Here is a 14,490-nt window from a genome sequence, read left to right as displayed (position 1 = left end):
TGACATCCATTGAGTGGACGAAGGATCGAATACTGGCGTTGCATAATAGTTTCTTGCGTGAGGAGATGCGATGGATGTGTTCGAGCGATACTTGAGAACAGGTCGTTTGAAGTCTCCGTCCTGCATAGTGTTATGGAGTGAGCTATCGTCGAAGTCTATCGGAGATGCAGAGTAGTATGAAGGTGTAATGGCGTCCTGAGGATGTAGAAAATTATGGTTAGGAGTGACTGCGTACACGCTCGGGACGTTGCCACTCCATGTATTATCAGGATGACAACTACTGAAACCTGAGAGCGGTGTATAATACTGTTCATCGAAGGGTGAGGACAAATTCCGTGGAACTAGGGGTGTGGCTGATCGAATAGAGGGTGGAAAGGCCATTTCTGATTCCTGACCTATACTCGGCTTGTGGTATGGGACATTGAAGCCGTTCTCGTCGGTAGTGATCCCAAGACCTGAAGCAGGTTCATGTTCATCTCGCTCATTGCTAGTATGTGTAGAACAGTTCCGTGCTAGAGGCGTAGTTGTATAATGCTGCATCTGTGACTCGGTATGGTCGTGCGTCCACGAGTTGTCTCGCTGCTGGGAAAACAAATTCTGCAAATTCACTAGAGGTGTACGATGTTTGGCGAGCCTGGACGGTGTTGCGCCAATTTTGTAGCGAGTAAGTTGAGGGATAGGCAGGCAGTTTTGACCGTAGTAATCAAGGTAGTCCTTCTCGTCGGCTAAAGGAAAGTTTAGTACAGGATGACAAGCAAGCATTTCCAAATATGATCGACGCTCTTTGCGAGGTTTAATGCTAATTGGCACCGAGGAATATTGATCTGCACTCTTCACTGAGAACGAGGTTGGATTGTATAAGATGTCCTCGATTCTTGCCAGACCGAGAACCTGTCTTTTAACAAGCACTGCCTAGCTACAGCAGAGACAAGAAATTGTGCTTAATCCACCCATTGAGGTCGTAGGAGGTCGAAACACATTAGAATTATACGCCGCTGGGATACCCGTCAGTCGTTAGTATACAGTTCGAAACATCAGGCTTTCCAGAGGTGAAGACTACAAGGTCATCCACAAGCGCTGTCCATTTGAGATCCATCATGGTAGATCGTACTAGGCAGAAGGAACTTGCCTGTACTGGCCGTCTTAGTTCGAGTGGTGGAGTTCAAGCTGCAGAGGGCTGTCTTCCGCAATCAACAGGGTTTATCGTAGGCGCGTTTCGAGGTGGTTGTCAAGAAGGCCTTGGCCTTGGATGAAACGGCACATTATCGGAGTAGAGGAGCAATCCACAAGAGGATCCTATTGAAATCAGCCGAGCGAACGGGAAAGCTCCACGGAGCTACACTGTGGACTTGACGAGAAAGGCTTGAGATATGAGGAGACTTCGTATGAGCAAGTCCTGAGCCTTCACATGGAAAGAAGTGCCATTGTCGATCTGGAATTTCGTGCGCTTCCATGATCCTTGTCTACCATCTTTCAGGTCACGACACTGCCTTGGCATATATGAGGTAGATGTTGTTGATCTCTCTCGTTTCGTCGAGCTTGTTTGTACGATGTACCTCATATTGAGACAATTCACTAGATCGCGGAAGGTGTGAGAAACGTTTGCCGACACAAGGCAGCTTCGAGTGTGATTAAGCGCCCGAATCGCGACTGCCAGAAATTCAGTTGCTGGTTTGAAATGCTCTTCAACCATAGAAGGCGGCATTTTATGATATCACGGCAATACGCGTCGTGATTGGACGTGAAGGAAAGAGCACTTCCCAGCAGATATTGTTGGCGTTTCTTCAACCTTAAACTGCCACGTTCATTCCTGACATTGGATATCCTATCCATCAAACTACGGCACTACTTCTGCAAGTCTTCCAACATAGACACGCATGAATTTACACCTGCAGCTTATTTGGTTACTAAACTGGTGCTGGGCTTACTCGAAGTCAATTCTCATGACCCATTATTTATAGAACTGAATTTTTAGGACTGAAGTTACTGTCATTGCTGGCACAAGGGTTGACAGCAGCAGAGACGAATATGTTCTCAATTAATACGGTTCTTCTTGAGCTGTATAGAGACTATGAGAGCAGTTCGATACACCTAACACTTTGAGCTCAGACCTCTGCGAGTATTCACAGGCTCAGCCCGGCCTCTAACATGGCCATCACGCAAACTGCCTTGGGTGATTTGGCTGTTCACAAGTCTCAAGGTGAGTTTGCCTCGCAGAGAAGACAACTCCATGGCGGCTACAGTCCGCAGCTAGTCTTTGGTTATGCAATGAAGCGCGGGCGATGCATACATATGGTCACGAGCAGCGACCACCCTCCTGCTTGAGGCAGTACTTGTTTCGAAGCCCAATATGTCAAGCCAATATCACGTGGTGACTGGACAATATCGCGCGTCACTCTCCGGCAAAGACCTCGATCATTGTGGTAGACGCTTTTACCTGAATGTACCTCAACCTTTCCTCGATCAACACGTGTCTGGACGACATCTTGACGCTTCTGCCAGAGACACCCCGTGACATCAAGCTCCTAGCTTTACAAACGATTCAACTGTCTCCTTGATGGTGGTCTGCAGAGACGCGTACTCGATACCAAGCACCTCTCTCGACTGCTTGTTATCGAATCCATATCGTTCACCTGGGCCAGGTATATCAACCTCGAATTTATCCAGGTCGGCCGGTAATCTTACCGCAAGCTCATGGCTCATGGCTCATTGACTTTATGATCTCGACAATTTCCTTGTTCGAGTGGTATCCAGCGATCAAGAAGAACCTCCTACCAGCTGCTTCTGGTACCTCTAGGGCTCGAACATGTGCAAGGGCCACGTCGCGAACGCCAACCCAGCTGTAAAATCCCGTCGGCTCGAGCTTGTCCTTCATCTTGCCTTGTACCATGTCTAATATGACCATATTGGTAGTGTTCACTTTGTCAAGCTCTCCTCTAATCAGATGTGGTGCTGCAGGACCGAAAACACGCGAAGGATGGATTGCGACCAGTTCGAAAGATGGATTTTCGTCTCTCATGAAATCCCAAGCCGCTCTTTCGGAGAGCGCTTTGCTTCCTTGGTATGTCTTCTTCGGGTTCTGCACAGCTTCCTCCCAGGTAATTGGATTCCACCATGACTCATCGTAAACTGGCGGAGGCTTCCTGTCATCGTCCCTCATCGCTGCATAAGACGACAGCAACACCACACGCTTCACGGAAGGAGCATAAGCTTTCACAGCTTTGAGTATGTTTGTGGTGCCGTTCACTGCAGGTTCAAGCATGTCCCTGACAGGATCTTCAACACTAAAGACAACTGGTGATGTGGCATGTATCACGAAGTCGAGGTTCGCAATTGACCTCACAGCCTCGTCGTAAGCACCAGGTTGAGCCACGTCCTTCACAATCTTGTAGCTCAATCTGTCCTTGACGTCCGTGCTATTGTGAACGTTCAAGACAGATCTCCCCTTGTCGTCGCTTCGTACAGTCGTGACAACATGGTAGCCTCGTTCCAGCAGTTGGACAATGATATGTGCTGCGATAAAGCCTGTGCCGCCTGTAACCAGTACTTTTGTCATTGTGCTTGTTCCTTGGATTGAAAGGTTGCTGAGCTCACCAATGTTCAGGCTATTGCTTGTTGCTAGTCGTCAAGTAGCATGTAACTTGAGCCAGATGAACTGAATCCAGCGGAAGACAAACAACTTTATGCTCGGTGATTACTCATAGTTCTCGCGGAATACAGTTTCTGGCTTACGCTGTAGTCCAGCTCACCATCGCAGCCACAGCACCATGCAAGGTAGAACGACAAAAGTGATCGTCGCGCATCCAATCGGGCTCAGAAGTTATTTCCTGACTACATAGTTCACTCGTAGGGCAACATGAGAGCGGCACTCGGGTCACTTGATGATTGATGACAAACAAACTTTAGAGAGATCAGCAAGAGAGAGAATTCAAACTCCACGTATTCGGACTTAAGTTGATATGACCACGGCTGTATGCGCTTCAAATTCGTGATCAGACGCAATGTCGATCCAATATCTCGACTTATCGTTAACACCGGCTTCTCGTCGAATCAATACGAGGCATGGGATGATCTGTGTAGATGAAATCTCAACTCGTTCGAATGAAACTTCTCTTCCGGAGCCAAAGTAGAAGCGCCGTTGTACCTGCCAGCGAGCTCAAATAGCACCTCGAGCAGGGATGAATATCATTATACGTAATGTACCTTGGTATCCGCTCCATATCCAGTCTATAAGCATATTGTACAGAACGAGCCCATTTGATGCAATAACACATCTGTTGTGAAATGTAATACCGAAGCACTTGACTCATGCAGTTGTGCCGAAAACCCTCAAGAAGACCTCGTAAACGCCAAACATAATCGCAGCAGATGGTACAGCTCGTAGTAGATGAGGAGTCATACCGCCGTATAGACCAGCCATTCCTTCTTCTTTGGCGACAAGCTTGAAACACTGAACTAAGCCAGTGTATTTTACTGTCGCCTTTCCGGTGTCGGTGATCACAGTCGGAGCCTGCCGTAACCGTGTACGCACAACCTCGTGAGGATATGTAACAACAGCAGCGATCAGTTTGGCTCCTGCGGCAGCGGAAAACTTTCCCGCCCATTCCTCTACGTCGTCAAAGAGAGTTCGTTGGTAACCTGGCGTTGCTAATCTTCGAGCCTCACGTCGTGCTAGCCCTAGCTTCATGCGCTCGTACATAACCCATTGCATGGTCGACTCCGTGACGCCTAGGTAAGATGCTGTCAGGCCGCGATATAAACCGCGGATACCTTCATGACGAACGGTCTGTCTCACACAATCCCAGCTATTCTTGTATTGTCTGCTTCGAGTAGGGTCATCGCTTGCTCTGTTCTTATCTAATTGTAATCGAGTCTTTACCAGCCATATTGGATTTGTGGCTGTTCCAGTTGCGATACCAGCTGTTGCTGCTGCCGCGATATGTATACTCCATATACCTTCCTTATTATCTGGATTGAACTGCTGATTCAATATCCTTTTGCTATTCCCATAGACAAAGAAGTTTATAGATCGAGCCGGCACCACACCAATCAAGTTCGCACCCAGACCTTTGAAGAGTGCGCGAAAGCCCTCATGCTGATAGATTGATCCTAGCATCTGACCAGTTTCTTGGAGGTGGACAAACGCTGCTCGAGGCACACGTATCAGGGCAGATCGAGGAGGTGCAGCATGCTGAGCGTGTAGCTGCTTAAGTTGAGTTTGGTAGAAGTCGCCTTGTAATCTGGTCTTCAGGACGTCTAAAGGTGAAGTCAAGGTCGCTGCCGTCATGCCACCGAGCCTATTACTTGTTAGCCACCTGGTTTGCAAAACCTAGAGAGTAAGCCTACCCTCCCGCCACAAAATGAGCCCATGGCTTAGCAGTGGGCTCGCCCTTTGTTATCTGTCGAGCATTCTGTGACTCTGAACTTGGAACGACTTCACCAGTCTCGCGTGACTGATTGATCAGATTCTCCTCCGCTGCACTTTGCGAACCTGCCAGAGGCCGATGCGATGGTTGAGAGGAAAATGACATGAACTGTGTTGATGGCCAAGTGTATGCGACCGAGCTCAACTGCTAAGAAAGGTGGTTGTGGATAAAGTTGAGGTAGTTCGAGTAGATTGAATAGATGATGTATAAACTTTGTGAAATTCTGACCTGCAAGCCAGGAACCTGAAATTAATCAGGGTTTCGGTGCACGACGCGCAGGCGTGATCCGTTCGCGTGGGGAAGTTTACCGACTGATTACAACTACGTGGGCTGTGCCTTCCTCACAACCAGCGTTTGTGCTTCTTCAAGTATGTCCACACCTCTCTAGCAACTCGTCTGCCAGAGTGTTTGCTGGAAGTCCCTTAGATGTCCTTACGAGATGACGACCTGAACGATGACTACGTCGCAAAATTACTAGCCGAAGACGCAAAGAAGACATCCCGCAAATATGCCTCCGAAGGACTTTCAGCGTTTCTTCCTAGACGCAGAGCGGCCGACGCGCCGAAGCCTAATACTCGCTTTCTGAGTCATATAGTGCGTGAGGTAGATCACCACAATGCCGTACTGAAGAGAAAAGAAGAGGCTGAGGCTGCTCGGAGGCTGGAGAGTTTACACGCTACTGGGAATGATGGAAACAGACCACGCAAGCGGAGACGCGCAGACGAGAGTGACAAGTCAAAGGGCAAGCGTATGTTCAGGGACATAATCTCGGCTGTACAATCTGAGAAGAGGAGCAGTGTGAGGAGTGACAAAGATAGACAAAGCTTAGGAAACCGTCGTGTGGAGAAAGACGTTCATAGAAATGGCTTGCGCACACACTACAGCTCTGAGGGAAGATCAAGGTCGAGGTCGCCCAAAGTGAAAGAATATAGGAAGAGGTTACGCCGGCATGAAAGCGACGAGAGCCTATCTTCAGCCTCCGAACTTGATGCGCCTGTCCACAAGAGCCGAAGCAAAGGTCGAGATCATGTCAAGGTACGCTCAAAAGGTCTCAGTCCACCTGTTCGTAATCTAGGTCAGGAAGATGCTGCGAAAGGCCCGTTAACTTCCAGGACAATGCCAGAAGACGAGGTTCGAGTGCGAGGACGAGGTGCCTATGGTCGAAAGGCAGGCATGAACGATCGCTTAGCAGAAAATTATGATCCTTCTCAAGACGTTTCTTTGGACTCAGCTCATGACAATGATGCCGAAGATTGGGACATGGCGCTCGAAGCGTTGCGTGATCGTGCAAGATACCAAAAGAATCAAAGCTCCAGGATGCGTGAGGCTGGGTTTAGCGAAGCAGACATATCCAAATGGGAAAAGGGGTTGCTCAGTAACGCGGATGACAGTGCCGAGCGTAATCCAGGCGACGTGAAGTGGTCTAGACGAGGTGAGGTCAGAGAGTGGGATGTCGGAAAGCCCAGAGAATAGTTTTGACTGCTTTTTGAATACTAGGTTTTGTGAGCAACACGTTTTCAGACTCAGCATTGTTCCTGGCTAGCAGACTCATCTGACGAATCTGAGACAATGCGTCTGAAAATATATGTCAACGAACTGGCTGTAATCCGTATTCCATAACACGGGACGAGAAAGACCGTCCCCAACCGTATGCTTCAGAACGCCGAGCAAATGCTGAAATATCAGATGATGCTTCAATCAGATCATACCCTCATACCCTCATACCATGTTCAACGTAGCGCCATTACTGTAATACTCTCTCCATCTGGGAATTGCCTCGAACCAGACCATGGCTGCTAGACTCCTCAAAAGCATTGTGATCAACTCTGATGCTGCTGAACCGCTTCTTTCGGAATAACACCCTGACTAATAAAGATGTCGACGAGACCTTGCAGTGGCTCCATATCCTTCTTGGGCAGAAGATCGTAATACATGGCGACGGTCATGAAGTGAACAAAACAGCTGTTCAGCTCCAGGTGTCTACCCAGATGCCAGTATGGGTTCTCGTAGTGGTTGTGGTAAAGGTGAGCGTAGCATCTGAACATCTGCTTAATGATACCCCTTGTGTCGTTGTGAAAGTTTTGGTGAAAACCAGATGCTTTGCCAACCCAGTCGTCCCTACCCGACAGTTGTGACTGACTCAAATTGGTTGGACCAGCTGCTATTGGTGTTCCTGGAACAGGAGAATTGCTATTTGTATCGCCGGATATAAAGGCTGTGGCAGCTATCGAAGGAGGAGGCTCGGTAGGGAAGACGTTTGGGTCATGAATCTTGCCAACTATCCATCTCTGAACTCGGACGATGTACGACGGTGCTGGAATCTTCGCAGGCCTGCCATTCTCAAGCCAGGTGTAAGTCAGTCTGTTCTAGGTCAGCACAGACAGAGTTCACTTGTGGTAGGTACGTACCTTCCCGCCGACATAGTTGGGCAGGTATGCTCATTGCATAGTGCAATACCAGTATTTGTGTCAACTTCTTGAATTACTTGTATCAAGCCAGTCAACAGTCTATTCATTTCCACAACTGTCCCTGTCAGTACCATCTATTTCTCAAAGATTGTGTTCTCTACCCTGATGTGCCAGCCATTCACCCAATTCGACATTCTTTGGCTGAGCAGCCAGTGTCAAGAAGTTGCCCTTTACTGAACATTTTGCATAGACCGGGTTCAGAAACTTCTTAGGTTGCTCTTGGTAGACATCATCTGACGCAGCACTATGCGTTGACGAGATTGAGGGAGAGTTGACTAGAGCGGGCATGGGAGGTGCATTATTCGAAGTGGGTGAGTAGCCTGCTTTCTCACGTAGATTCTGCTGGCTTTTTGTGTTACCACGGCCGAAGCCTTGACGCCTGTAGCCATCAGAAGTATTAGCAGGCTGTAAAGGTCTTAGAAGAGAAGGTACTGGGACTGTCCACTTGGTCATGGCAGTGTCGGTCTGGAGGAAGACCAATATCGAGGAGTAGACAGGAACTTACACAGTAGAAAAGAACGAAGTCATGGTAGCGGATGTGATCAGACACTGATGTTGCTGTCACTCTTTCACCTGAACTTCACCTTCACTGACTTCACCTCAATTTGTTTGCAAGTAGCAGCCACATGTGATAGCCATATTGAAACCTCCTTATAAGGAAACCAGAACCCCCCATTTAGGTCGCTCGGGCCCAAATCATGCAGGTGCGGCCCGCGATCGAGACTATCCATTTTCCAAATCCCCTGCGCCTAAACATCGGTCAAGTTTGGCGGAGTTGCACAACATTCTGCAGGATTGTCCTACGCGCAGCGCGATCCAAGGACAAGTGATTACTGCAATTCGCATTCTGACCACTCCCCTCCAGCCTGTGTCTAGCTAGATCCATCTTCAGCAATAGTGGATCTATGACTTGGACGTGGTAATCTCTCTTCGTCACAATACACGATTAGAAACATGTCCGATATCGAGGAGCCTCGTCCAGACATGCAGGCGGACTCCTTGCTGGCAGAGGACACACCAGATCTAGTGCAGGACGCTGGATCTCAGGAAGATGACGACGCGGATCTGTTCGGGGACGATGATGACGAAGATGTGGTCCAAAAACAGAGACCAGAAAGGGCCCTTGACGATGAAGAATTAGACTCTGGCGACGACCTGAACCGAGACGATCGTGTCGCAACGACAGTCGAAGAAGACGAGGATGAAAAGGACAAGGGCAGACCTCTCAGAATATTAGCCTGCGATGTACCTCGAATCAATTACCCAGAAGGAGATGAGTTCTACCTGTTGAACATGCCTGCTTTCTTGGGTATTGAGCAGAAATGCTTCGATCCTGAGACCTACAAATTGCCAGAAGGACCACACGACGGTGACAAGGAACGTCAAACCTCTGCGTTCTCAACCGCAATGTCTTCGATATTCTGGCGGTACGACCCAGCAGACCAGTCACAACTACAGTCTTCAGCTCGGTTTGTTCGCTGGTCAGATGGCTCACTCACTTTACAGCTCGCTACGAAACCCACTGAGCAGTACTCAGTGAACGCTCTTCCAATGCGACAAGACTTCAACAAGCAGTTACCTCCTGGTGTACACTACGATCCCTCAAAAGACTCCCTTACCTACCTAGCAGCAGCCCATAGCACACCTGTAATCGACCTACAACTTGTCCACCGCCTCGACGCGACCATGAAGATTGCTCCTTCAGGCGGTACAGCAGACGAATCCGAGCTCAGACTGCGAAACATGCTTCGTGCTTCACAGGTCGAAGATCCCCTATCAAGAATGAAAGAGCTTAAGGAGGACCCCGAACTCGCCCGAAAAGCCGCAGAACAATTCGAAAAAGAGCGAATCCGAGCTCAGCGAAAAAGAGAGAACGCAGAAGAACGTCTGACCATGAAACGCAATAACGTGCTTGGTCGTGGACTTGGCGGTAGTCGTGCAGGCGGCGGTCTATCCGTAGCCGGCCTCGAAGACGACATGGGCATGCCCGTCTCCAGAGGCAAAAAGAAGCAAAAAGGCCGCAAAGTCAACCGCCACGGTGAGATCTACAGCGACGACGAAGACGAAACCATGCCTCGTGGCCGCACTCGAGAAGATGAATATGACAGGGCCGACGACTTTGTCGCCGACAGCGATGAAGAACCAGAACAGTACGGAGACGGTGATTCCCTGCTCGACGATGAAGAGGAAGAAGACGATGAACTGGACAGGGCTGACAAGCAGATTCGTGAAAGGCCCAGGAAAGAGAGAGCTGGTACACCGAAACGGCGGACCATGGATGAGATTGACGATGATGATGCCGAGGGTGAGCCGGATGATGAGTTACTTAGGCAAAGTCCTCGACAGGCCAGGAAGAAGAGGAGGGTCATTGACGATGAGGAAGACGAGGCTGAATAGATTAAGAGGACTTTGCATATGTGAAGAGTTCAGCAAGACATGGCATCAAATGGCGCTGGTTGCTTATGGACAGGCATTAGAAAAGCAACATGGGACTTGAAACTCTTCTACGGTGGTGTATCTTCGATACATACAATCTAACCAACCAGAATATTTCTCAAGAATCTAATACCAGCGACACCAATGCAATTATCCTTTCCATATACACAACGTGACCTGACCAATCCCAGTACCAAAAACCCGAACCAAGAATTCACCCCTCAAGATCCACACTCCCCAAAACCTCCCTCTCATAGATGAACCCAGCGCTTCGCACCATGATCTCCGCTTTCCTCAACATCTTCTCCTCCAGTTTCTTTCTTCGCATCTCATATATCTGCTCTTTACTGTTCACATTCCCCTCGGCAGCAGGGTCGCCCTCTTCACTCTGCATATTATTCGACTCCCGCTCAATCTGCCTCAACTTCCAGCCAGAGATCTGCATCATGATCGGCAGAATATCCTTCTTCGCGTCAGCCTCACTAAGTGCCCTGACGCTCTTGAAGCCTGCTTCATACAGGAGTCGTGCCATGCGACCCTTGACGAAGGTCACCTGTGCCATTTCGAGGAGGTCGGCTCTTGCGCCGGCGTAGAGGCGTGATTGCATGTGTTCGAGGACGGCGGCGAGCATGGAGAACCCGCTTGCTTCGCTTGTGCTTAGTTCGGATCTGCCGGCGCCGTGGAAGGGTGTGCCTGCTTGTGCGATGAATTGTGCATCTGGACTGATGATGGTGTCGTTGGGTTGTGGTGGTGTTCGGAGAATGGGTTGGGCCATGCGTTGGCAGAATTTGATCATGCCAGCTGCGAAGCCATGACATGATTGTGCGAGGTTTTGGATGGTGCCTCGGGGGAGATTGTATGTTAATGAGACTGTGTTTATGGGGACCTCATTGCATATGTCTCGTAGTGCAAAGGTTGAATATACACGCCGGTAAACTCTTGCGGTACGGAGTTCTTCCTCGTTACGTTCTGGTAGGTTGTCGAGACCGTCGTTAGCAAGACGATTGACAAGAGCTGGGTTTATGCCGATGAGACGCAGGGCACGAATGGAGGAGTCATCAAGCTGCTCGAGAAGATTTCGAAATGTTGGCCAACTGACGTCTTGTGTCATGGCCATGCCTGTAGTAGGTTGAGGTATGGGCGTGAACAGGTAGAAGAGGTGTATCTCGCTGTCCATCACGAAGGAGGTTAGAGCTTGACGTAGATCAGCGTGGACGAAAAGACCAGCTTCAGGTGTCAAGCCAGAGGCAACAATAGCACTGCCTAGCGGTGTAGGTAGATACGTGTCGAGATCAGAAACCTCGATAAGCTTGTCCTTTAGCAAAGAAAGTATGGCTGCATCGAGCATGTCCAGAACCATCTTATGGTTTGGAACAGTGTGCCATAGAAGTGAATGTCGGACATACTCTTGGAGACCTTCGTATGTCGAGATCATTCTGGTTGCGAGAACTTCTAGAATGGCCCGCGTCACACCTCTCTTCTCTGGCGTTAGGCAACTTACGACTGCTGGGAGCTCAGCCTCTAACAATTCGGCAACAGGTTCGAGCTCAAGCTTCTGACAACAAAGATAAGTCTCTCCGACTTCATCCTTGCCCTTTCTTCCTGCTCGACCTCGCATTTGTCGTAGCATAGCAGGCCCAACCATATCTCGACCCATCCTGGCACTATTGAGGATGACCCTTCTGGCTGGCAGATTGATTCCAGCTGCGAGGCTGCACGTTGCCACAATGACCTTCAATGTACCATTATCGTAGGCTTCCGCAAGGATGTCTCTTTCCTCAGCCGTCAGACCTGCATGATGAAAACCTACACCGTACGGTACTGTTTCAGACAGAGCAGTTTCGAAGCCACCTGGAAGTGTTTGTAACGAAGTTAGCGCGTCGAGTCTTGACTCGCTAATGCTAGAAGGGACGAACACGTGGTGCAGGCATCTCGCTATCAACACCGCTATTGATTGAGTGGATGACCTGCTACCACAGAATACTAGCGCGCCATATCCTTGTTCCGCGATCTCTACTGCCAGGGCGACCACTGCGTTCGTGACTGGGTTAGACATCTCCTGGTGAAGTGAGGCCTCAATCCGGCGTGTTGGTTGTCGGAGTCTTTGTGTGGAGGTATCGAGCTGACTTGCTGTCCTCAAAGGCTCACCCAAAATTCCATTCGGATAGATGGCATTATCGTAGACAACGTGCTCGTGTATTGGTATTGGTCTATATTTTGCGACGAAGAATTTGGCCTCAAGCCAGCCAGCAAGAACTTCTGGGTTAGCTAGAGTTGCACTCATGCCAATGAGCTGAATATCTAATTGTAAAGTCAACAGCTTGGTTAGCATTAGCTCAAGTATGTAACCACGGTGTTCATCATCAAGCATATGTAGCTCGTCACAGACTGCGATACCTAGATCGCCAATGATACCTTCCTCGATAGCAGTGTTTATGAGCATATTGGCCTTCTCGATGGTGCATACAGCTATGTCGCAGTCAGACCAGGTGACTTTGCTCCTGCTACCGCCATAGAACGACGCGACAACCACATCTCGCAATCTGGTCCTGAGCTTGGGACCGGGGACGTCAGGCTCCTCTTTGTGAAGTCCCTCTGCCAACTTTCGCAGCCATTTTGTTTTCTCTTGGACTAGAGCGACATAAGGAAGAATCAGGAGACCTTTCTTTGGAGGGTTACATATGACTTTCTTTAGTAGCACAATGTCTGCCACCAGCGATTTACCGCCGCCTGTAGGAGCCGTATATACAAGGTTTTTTGATTGAGTCAAAACGCCACTTCGCATCAAGCATGATGATTGCCATGGATAAATTGCTCGAACACCAAGGATCTCAAAGTTTCTCACCAATTGTGACGGTAGGTTGTAATTCGCATGTGCTAACGATAACAAAGGATGTTGCGTCACACTCGGTGTTGAACCTGGTCTATAGATCTGAACATTTTCCACGTCGTCAGGAGAACATTTGATGATTTTGCTTGCTCTAAACTGTCCTTGAGGATGAGCATTGAGGACATGAGCAGCACCATTATTGACAGCTTCGAAGGAACGTTTGCCTCCAGCCAAGGAGCTGGTTTTGAACCTCTGTTGTTTGGTGAGGTCCACCGAAGTGACGAGATTGTTATGCAGACTAATAGGTTCAGCAGATCTAAAGTTTCGTGGTTGACCGAGTGTTGCCATCAATTCTCGCAGATCAGGCGCGTCAAGTGTACAAGTTTGTCCCAGCGACAAGAGTACCAGAACAGCAAAAGTGACCAAGATTTATCATGGTTGCTGGAAGTTCTTACCAACCGAATGGCAAGGCTTCTGTCGCTCAAATTGAAGGCAGCACTCAAGTCGAAGGTTCATCGTGATGAGTTGCACAAAGTTGTGGCAACGCTCTACGCGACAACTCGAAGCAGGAACAACCGGACGCTACTTCCTACATGGGAAAGCGCAAAGTCTAAAACAAGCCACAAGCACAACGTCAAAGATTACCCTGCTTTCGCTCGTGACCTCGAGCCACAGCTTTATAGTGAGCTTGTCATCAGCATAAAGTCAACTGGACAAGAAAGTGGGTAGTGATCGATTGCCTTTTGTTTGGAGACTCGTCGCGATACAAGCGCACTTGGGTGGAACATCGAAGTTTCGATATGGCATGCGAATTGTGTGCATGAATCACATCAGTCAGCTAGAAGCTGGTCAGAGCGTGGAATGTTGGAAACGAGTTCAGATGAGCAGAGAAGAAAGAATGTGTCAATAATCTTGTCGGCACTGTTCTCCGAGGTCTCAAGACTCAATGAACAGGCAATCGAAGACCAAATACGACCACAATGCAAGCACTTCGATTGAGCAATTGACATGATGGTAGCCTTATGTTTGGTGTTGTATGCTTGATCGCGCCGGGAAGTTCATCGGTTGTGAGGTTGAATTTGAGGTGGGAAGTGAGAAGAAGAAGCTGCAGGGATTTCGTGGCGCCAAGCAGGTCTTGCTTCCAAGCTCAGATCCACTTCGCAACCGCATCTCCTCCCGCAGCGAACCACGGTGCTGGAAGATTAGGAACAAAGAAAGTCGGGGCAAGCATTCTGTTGCCGCCTGTCTTCTTTTCTCACTCTGTTCGATAGAGTATGGGCTTCAGAACGATACGCTGGTGCTCACTGATTCCATCTTGTAGAACAGCCAG

At 49.0% G+C, this 14,490-nt stretch overlaps 7 protein-coding genes across 7 annotated transcripts; 2 read left to right on the top strand and 5 right to left on the bottom strand.

Moving 5' to 3' along the window:
* Positions 1–2,692: 2,692 nt before the first annotated feature.
* On the bottom strand, positions 2,693–3,556 carry GRE2_2 (methylglyoxal reductase (NADPH-dependent) gre2; the record flags this gene model as incomplete). The annotated part of the gene is made up of 1 exon (XM_064902027.1): positions 2,693–3,556. One exon carries the CDS (start codon positions 3,554–3,556, stop codon positions 2,693–2,695), a length of 864 nt encoding a protein of 287 aa, XP_064751706.1.
* Positions 3,557–4,306: 750 nt separating this feature from the next.
* On the bottom strand, positions 4,307–5,531 carry RIM2 (Pyrimidine nucleotide transporter, mitochondrial; the record flags this gene model as incomplete). Its single annotated transcript, XM_064902026.1, has 2 exons — positions 4,307–5,297; positions 5,347–5,531. The coding sequence occupies 2 exons, from the start codon at positions 5,529–5,531 to the stop codon at positions 4,307–4,309; spliced, it is 1,176 nt and encodes a 391-aa protein (XP_064751705.1).
* A 321-nt stretch (positions 5,532–5,852) lies between these two features.
* Positions 5,853–6,899, top strand: LTR64_007707 (uncharacterized protein; the record flags this gene model as incomplete). Its single annotated transcript, XM_064902025.1, has 1 exon — positions 5,853–6,899. One exon carries the CDS (start codon positions 5,853–5,855, stop codon positions 6,897–6,899), a length of 1,047 nt encoding a protein of 348 aa, XP_064751704.1.
* A 347-nt stretch (positions 6,900–7,246) lies between these two features.
* Positions 7,247–7,848, bottom strand: LTR64_007706 (uncharacterized protein; the record flags this gene model as incomplete). The annotated part of the gene is made up of 2 exons (XM_064902024.1): positions 7,247–7,787; positions 7,835–7,848. The coding sequence occupies 2 exons, from the start codon at positions 7,846–7,848 to the stop codon at positions 7,247–7,249; spliced, it is 555 nt and encodes a 184-aa protein (XP_064751703.1).
* A 127-nt stretch (positions 7,849–7,975) lies between these two features.
* LTR64_007705 (uncharacterized protein) lies at positions 7,976–8,422 on the bottom strand (the record flags this gene model as incomplete). The annotated part of the gene is made up of 2 exons (XM_064902023.1): positions 7,976–8,273; positions 8,400–8,422. 2 exons carry the CDS (start codon positions 8,420–8,422, stop codon positions 7,976–7,978), a joined length of 321 nt encoding a protein of 106 aa, XP_064751702.1.
* Positions 8,423–8,848: 426 nt separating this feature from the next.
* LTR64_007704 (uncharacterized protein) lies at positions 8,849–10,291 on the top strand (the record flags this gene model as incomplete). The annotated part of the gene is made up of 1 exon (XM_064902022.1): positions 8,849–10,291. The coding sequence occupies one exon, from the start codon at positions 8,849–8,851 to the stop codon at positions 10,289–10,291; it is 1,443 nt and encodes a 480-aa protein (XP_064751701.1).
* A 253-nt stretch (positions 10,292–10,544) lies between these two features.
* On the bottom strand, positions 10,545–13,508 carry LTR64_007703 (uncharacterized protein; the record flags this gene model as incomplete). Its single annotated transcript, XM_064902021.1, has 1 exon — positions 10,545–13,508. The coding sequence occupies one exon, from the start codon at positions 13,506–13,508 to the stop codon at positions 10,545–10,547; it is 2,964 nt and encodes a 987-aa protein (XP_064751700.1).
* Between the last annotated feature and the right edge of the window lie 982 nt (positions 13,509–14,490).

The sequence above is a fragment of the Lithohypha guttulata genome (assembly GCF_036872675.1).
Source record: "Lithohypha guttulata strain CCFEE 5908 chromosome Unknown scaffold_6, whole genome shotgun sequence".
Taxonomy (NCBI): domain Eukaryota; kingdom Fungi; phylum Ascomycota; class Eurotiomycetes; order Chaetothyriales; family Trichomeriaceae; genus Lithohypha; species Lithohypha guttulata.
This window is presented reverse-complemented; position numbering and strand designations above follow the sequence as displayed.